Here is a 7,597-nt window from a genome sequence, read left to right as displayed (position 1 = left end):
GTACTCTTCCTTCAGTACCATCAGTACCTTCAGTACTGATCAGTACTCTTCCTTCAGTACCATCTGTTCTTGATCGCATGCTATCTCTTAAAATGGCTGAATGTCAACTAGTCATTTTTTATGTAGTGACTCTATACTCCTTTATTTGATGCTTCCTGTTTTGTTTAATATTTTGTAAATCATGACTTAAATTTTTCTTTAGGTTTTTGAGCTTGATATACGCTGAGCGTGTCCTTCCTTTTTGGTTTTCTAACTCCAGGTACTTGCACATCTCATTATCATACTTGGTCTTCTAGAGCTGCTCTTAGAAAATTTCTGTTCAGCTCTTTTACTTCAATTTTTTCTACTTGCTTTTGCTACTCTATGATGAAGAGCACACAGAGGGCAAAGGTAGGAAAACGTCTTATGTAAAATCAAACAGCTTGAGAGTCACTGGGTTTGAGGATTTAGGACCCCAGACTCAGGGAATATTTAGGTCACCTGGCAGACACAGTACATAGACAATGCTCCACATCAAACTTGGCCTTTGCACTTGGAAAGTCATACATTTGATTAAAAACCACTTACTAATCCTGATGGCAAATCACATGAGCTCTAGTGTTACAGTGGTTAAGCATTCTGTTGCTACCCACAAGATCAGTGGTGTAGACCCACCACCTGCTTCCAGATAGATTCAGTCTTCGATATCTTACGGGGCAATTTTTACTCTGTCGTATAAGGGCTGATATGAGTTGTAATCAACTAGAAGGTAGTGGATTCAGTCACCGTCACAGCAAAATGAACTCCATCGTTTTATTTCTATCAGTAAAGGTTTTTGCTTCTATTTTTAAATGTGGGGAATCTAGCCCGATTTTGATAAAACACAAAACAAACAAAAACTAAGTGGCTATGAAAACGAATGAAAGATTTTCAATATTTAAGCGCCAACTAGAAACAAAGCACTGACCTGGGCCTTCTGCAAAGGTGCCATTCGACAGCAGAGAACAGCGCTGCAGTTTCGGCAGATGTCAAGAAAGAGCTCTCTGTAGTTGCCAGAACTCCCCGCTTCACGAGGTTTCATTATTAAAGACAATGCAGCTCCATCAATAATTAAACCGTAGTCTTGCATCTCCGTTGAAAGTCTGTTAGGTTAGACAAATCAGAGAGATTATTCGATAGCTAAATCTACAGAATTGAGAAGATTACATAATTATATGTGGATATATATGTGGATATATCCACATAATTATATGTGGATATATATATATATATTATGATCCGAAGGAATCATACTTCTTTTCTTATCAAGACTATCTTGATAGTACTGAATGTGACACCTTTTACAACGCTTTCTCTTATGCTTTCGTCAAACATTCTCATTTCACTTCGGTCAAGGGAAACCACACTTGTATTTGTAGATCTGTGACCTCACAGAAGGAGAACATTTATCTTGCATTCTCCAGAGACCAGCCTGTCCTCCTGCATTTCCTGGCCACGTTCCTTGACGTTTCTCTTTACCAGCTACTTAGCTCCCTGATGCTGCTTGGATGACCTGAGTGGGTCCGAGAACGGTCCTGAGGGTTTTCTTTTCTGGGATTCAGAATCACCAGGACCATTACTGAGACATTCTGTAGATCAGGTGAGAAAATAAAAACAAATGTCTGTACTATAGATGAATAATTTAAAACTTAAATGGGAGTAGAGAGCTGTCATTGCTTTACCTACATTGATGGAAATGTAAACCCAAATAAAAATCTTAGCTAGTGCATCTAGCATTGGCAAGGGGGAATTGATAACATGTATCTGAATATACTGCTGAAATCTCAGTGGGGGGAAAACAAACAAACAAACAAACACAAAAAAACTCTTGGGCTGATGGCATACACTGCTTTACCAGACAACCAACCATGTATTATTAATATTTATCACCTTCTTCTGACAGATACTCTAAATAGAGTCTACAATGGAACCCTCTAATTGTCTTAGAGGCAGAAGAGAACTACTCCCAGTGTCAAACAGCTAGATAGAGAAAGGATGAAAGGATGCAAGAGATATTTTCCTCTTTGTTGAATAGAAACAGCTCATCTTGTCTTCAGTGTTTAGTCCAACCAAGATGCTGCTGCTGGTAGCACCCAAGAAGATCAAATTCCCAATAAGGTTAATGAGGGCGTCTGACCTTACTAATATAAAGTTCAAATTCTCCAAATTTTGACTTAACCGAGGACTGGATGTGATCCAAAAAATAAAAGTAGGGGCATACAGATATGGGGAAAGTCAATGATATATAAACAGAGAATTGACATTACATATGTAAAGGAAGAGATGTATGTGCAGGACTGTAAGGGAGAACAAACAGACCTGCATTGAAAAATCTCAATAAAGATAAACCTGCCTGTGAACATGGAAATGTAAATGGTTTCTGATAGGCTGTTTCTACATCAGAGCTTAATCTCCTGACTTCCCTTCTGGGACATGCATCAAAACTGTGCTGAAAACCAGTTTTTCCCCCTGGTGGTGGTGGCTTGGGGAGTTGCTGCTGACCCTGAGAAGTTGTCTCTGGTTAGGCTGCCGCTGTAGCGTAGAACGGTCTTGCTCAGCTCAAACAGGACGTCGTGTAGACTCTGCTCTTCGATTTTCTTGGTGGTTAACTCAAGCAGTTGTGTGTTTCTTCTGAACAGCTTGCAGGCGTAGCAGGTGGCTGCGGCCGTCTCCATTTTGTCTCCTGTTAGGACCCAGACCTTGATGCCCGCTTTCTGTAGAGCCTCGATGGTATCGGCAGCCTTCTCCTGCAGCCTAGAGAAAGTGAAATAGAAAACACGTCAACGAGACCGACCAAGGGCCCGTAAATGAAAAAGCACCCCGCTGCTGGCTCACGAGCTTGTTATAAAGTACTGGAGCCTTTTTAAAAACATGTATACGCTTAACTTCATACACTAAAACACTTCACACGATCAAGTCGTCAAACCTGGCTAAAGGATTTAAGAAGTGGAGTAGGCAGCTTGTATAGCCCATGGCTGCCTCACACATCACAGTGCTGTGTTTAGGGCTAGCCTTTGCAATCACGCAGGGCGCACTGGAAAGTGGATTACTGCAGATGCAGTTAGGTTAAAATTGAACACCTGATCATGTGATCTCCTTTTTGATTCGTTTTAAATTCGTTCTAGTTTTAAATATTTTCTGCTTCCTTTGCAATGGAGGTTCCTATCGGTTTTACTTTGTTGTATGGCAGGGGCAGCTGGGGGGACATGGGGAACAAATAACAATGACTACAAGGATGAAAGAAATTTCCAAAAATTGATTGTGATGATGCTTGTACAACTCTTCTTGATGGGATTCGGTTACTGGATTGTATGATAGGTGAATTGTGTGCCAATAAAACTGTTAACAGATAAAACAAGGGCTAATATAACCGACAAAACCAAATCCTTCACCACTCAGAACGCGAGATCTGGGAATAGATGATATATAATAATCCTACTGTTCTTCGTATAAATGGTTCTGATTTGGCCACTCATCATATTGGAACGCGGGTACTTCTAAGTAATACATAGAAACAAATAACAACTAATGATTCCACTACGAAACCCAAACTAGTCACCCCTGAGTTGATTCCAGCTCCCACTGATCCCCCAAGCTGTGAACTATTTTTACACAAGCTCATGACCACCCTCATTTCACACACGGGAACACCAAAATTTAGAAGGTGGAAAACTCTGCCTGAGAAACAATGACGGTACTGGCTTTGGTCACACTGGGTTTTTATCTTGGAAAACTTGGTATGAAAACCATGTTTATCTTATGTTGTTCCCTTGTCGTTATTGTCCTACATTTTAGAATCTTAGTTTTAGATGGGAGTGTGAAGTAAGGTAGTAGGTTCCTCACATGTACTGAATGGAAGTAAAGACTTAAACTCTAACTGGGATGATTTAGGTTAGGTTCTGGAATAAATTTCAAGTCTCAAAACCATATAACAGTATTAAAGAGGCAGCAGAAACCACATTGAATTTTCTAATAACACCCTTTTTCTTTCCCTCCAGTCCGTTTTTATCATTTCCTTTAGCATAGGTCCCGATTTTCCTCAGGCAAACACTACCCTCCTCAGAGCATCCTATCCTGAACATCTATGCTCTCTGTCAAACCGGGGCTACTGAGGGGATCAAATGGTTCACAATCATAAGCACAATGCTCACACACAGCAACTGCTTAGTAATTAACCTCTGACCATCAGGTCAAGACTTAAAAGCTGCTCTATACACAAAATCTGCTTCTTTGTTGCATCTTGTTTTCTTCAACCAACCAACCAACCAATTTTTACTTTACCTAGGGCTCTATTCAATTGAAAACTCAGTAAATGTGCAGGAATGAAAGATACTGGGGGAAAAAATCTAACGTCTGGACTATGTTATGGATTGAACTGCATCAACCCCCAAATATGTGCGACAAAGCCTAACCCCTATCCCTGTGGCTCCAATTCCATTGGAGAACAGGCTTGCTGTGTTATGCTTAGAGGACTTATCAGTGCAGGTCTGTTTATTATTAAGCCAAGCATCTCTGACATATTAAAAGAATAGATAAGATGCAGAGAAACAAGAAGGGGTAAGTTAGGTGACATTACATGTGAAGATTCCCAAAAGCCAAGGAACAGAAGCTGAAAACAAAAGGACACCCCCCACCCCCCACCCCCCGAACTGAGAGAAAAAGCCTCCCCTCAGAGCTGGTGCCCTGAATTCAGACTTCCAGTCCCGGGAACTGTCAGAGCATACCTCCATTTGTTAGTCACCTACTTGTGGTATTTGTTCCCGCAGCACTAGATCATGAAGACTCGCTGCAAATTAAAAGCTTTTACATTTTATGCTTTTAATCACTTCCATAAAATAAACTCTCAGTACATTCCCTAAAGTTTTTGTTTTGTTCTTTGAAATTGGGGTATTCCCCCCACCTCGGATCCACAAAAATAAATTGTAATCCATTCTTATAATCTGCCTCTCAAACTATTAGAGTGGAACATATGTCCCAACCCGGGTGTAAAGAGCTCAGTTGCTGAAGAGCCAGTCCTGACTCACAGTGACTCCAGGTCAGGGAAGAACTGTGCTTGGCGTGGTTCTGACCACTGAGTAGCTTAGAAGGAGATTGCCAGCCCTTTCTTCTGTGGCACCTCTGGGTGAGCTCAGACCTTCTGACTGTCTGGTGAGCAGTTTTGAGCATAAACTGTTTCTACCACCAAGCCTCAAACACATTTTTTTCAATCGATTTGTTATAGATTAGAGGTTTTTTCTTTGATAGTACTTGACAATCTAAAGTTGGTAACTTACCAGTAATTATGATCACTAACTTCTCTTTTACAATATTCTACATCATTATTTTAAATGTCTCAAATAAGCAATGAAAGATTGTAACATGTAAAATACAACATCTGTATTTGGGGGGAAAACAAGCAACCAATTTAGAAAAAGAACGAGTTATTGATTCTATTCTAAAGAGTCATTGAAAGAAACGAACCCATATCTTGACTATTCCTAGCGTTATGTATAAATACTACTTCTAGATAACTCTGGAAACTATGAATTCCAGACATCTATTCACTGAGTGTGCTTTCTGTCCCCAGTATACAGATAAATAAGATTCGATCTTACTCTAACAATATCTAGGGTAAATTTAAAGCATTATTAGTTGCATTGGTGAAAGTTATAATTGCTCTCGTTCATGATCTATCCTGTGATATGACTCTCCAGCATGCAATAAATGAAATTTCTCTTCCTAAGAAACAAACATATCAAACATTAGATGTAGCGACATTCCCTCGAGGTATCACACAGATGGGGCTATGCCATCCTTCTTCGTTTCTACGGATAAGATATGAGCAGTTTCTTTACCGATCCTCAACAGCTGTAGCACCGAGCAGAATAAGATCTTTCTCAATTTGCTCATATGCTTCTGCTAGTTTTTTTTCTCGGTCTTGAAGCGCCACTTTAGCAGCCTGCAGCAGCTTACAGACACCTTCGTATTCTTCTGGAATGAGTCTTTTGTAGGCAACGCACAAGGTTCGAAGTCCCTCCTATAGAATACATTGCAATAGTTAACATGGACTGAAACTGGCACTTGCTGCAATACTACTTGTCAACATCACAACTGCACAACATCACAACATCAAAGAATTGTAAACCAATCAATCTTCACAAGTTAGTTCTTTATAGCTGAATTATTTACCATCACATTAAATAGAGATAATCATTATGGATTATAAAATGTTCAAACTAGTAAGCATGGGAATAAGCAATACATATTGGGGCCATCATACCAAAAGACATGTTATTTTTTTGGCAAATTAACTGTTCAATTAAAACATTTTAGGAGAATAATTTATAATTCTGCAGTAGATATCAAGCACTCTTTCTAAAGTTCATTGGTTTATGTGGGGAAATGGTAACATATTTTGTATCTTATTCAGATGCAGTGAAGGAATAAAAAAAGAGTAAACTAATAATCTCAGAATACCAAAATTCTTTACTGAGGCATAATTCTGGAAGTCATCATACAATAGAGAACCCATGACAAGAGCTAACAAAGCGAGAGCACGCGAGACAGGGCCTGCACAATGCTTCAGACCGATTCCATTCCCATGAAGATGGGGCAAACCATCCTTACTTAGACCTATCAATGCCCACTCAGATGTTTTCTTAACGAGGACATAAAACATTGTCTTCCTTTCTGGTTGGCCTTGTTCTTTTGCCTCCAACTATACTAATAAATAATATGAAGACATTAAAAAAATCTTCCAATACAGTCATTGGTAATTCTAGAAAAATATTGGCTTTTAAGATTTTCCATGGTATATGTTTAAATGTCCTAAAATTCTAAAAACAAAGTAACAAAAAGATAAAAACCACTTTGCTTCTTTTTTAACTTACAGATTTATCTGAAGGCCACAATCACCATAAAGTCAATAGCCCTTATTTTCCTGGGAGCTCTTGGAAGCCAGAAAGGATAAAGGGAGTGCATGTGAAGAACTGGGAATAAAAGAAATATCCTACATCTGACTGAATGTCTATTCTCCAAGAACACTCTGAGATTTCTTCTACTATTTGCCCTCCAAACTTTCTTTCTTGGTCAAAGAAGAACAAGCAAGAGTCCAAAGAGATTCATCTTAAAGAAAGGCCCGCATATTCCTAATACTTCAACAGTGAAGTGTGAAAAGATGCCTCCCCATCAGTCCCTCTGTTCCCTCTCCTAATTCAGCACTCGGCACTGGGCTGTCCTGTTTCCTCTACTCCCTCTTTCGGTACACTGCGAGTTCCCCGAGAGCTGGCCCTGTCTCACACTTCATCACAAAAACCCTGGTCCATAATGTCAACTCAATGGTTTTCCCTGAATGAAATACGTGGTTAAAATCAGATCAGAAGCACACGTAGATTGTCAAGTTATAGATGAGAAGCATAAACATGAATCGCAGAACAAATTCTCTGGCTTTCCCAAGAGGCAATAAAAACACAGGATATATGGCTTCCTTTGTGAGCTGCCAAAATTACATGACAAGAAAATGGCTTTCTAAAGTTAATCATTCAGAGCTGTCCCTGAACTTAGGGTTGATGTGAAAGTTAAGCAAAAGCTTTTAGAAATA

The 7,597-nt window shown here is 39.5% G+C and overlaps 1 protein-coding gene across 1 annotated transcript in view; it reads right to left on the bottom strand.

Annotated features, from left to right (window-relative positions):
* Window positions 1-7,597, bottom strand: part of ATP11A (ATPase phospholipid transporting 11A) — a 224,509-nt gene that overhangs the window by 28,105 nt on the left and 188,807 nt on the right. Inside the window, exons 15-17 of the mRNA XM_045283811.1 lie at window positions 5,853-6,034; window positions 2,521-2,772; window positions 947-1,121 (exon numbers count right to left, since the gene is read on the bottom strand). Of these exons, the coding sequence (XP_045139746.1) occupies window positions 947-1,121; window positions 2,521-2,772; window positions 5,853-6,034 (609 nt within the window). The remainder of the gene's footprint in view (window positions 1-946; window positions 1,122-2,520; window positions 2,773-5,852; window positions 6,035-7,597) is intronic.

The sequence above is a fragment of the Echinops telfairi genome, unplaced genomic scaffold (assembly GCF_000313985.2).
Source record: "Echinops telfairi isolate 266 unplaced genomic scaffold, ASM31398v2 ScPeMD7_7467;HRSCAF=8505_1, whole genome shotgun sequence".
Taxonomy (NCBI): domain Eukaryota; kingdom Metazoa; phylum Chordata; class Mammalia; order Afrosoricida; family Tenrecidae; genus Echinops; species Echinops telfairi.
The sequence above is the reverse complement of the archived record's forward strand: the minus strand, read 5'-3'. Positions and strand labels throughout refer to the sequence as shown.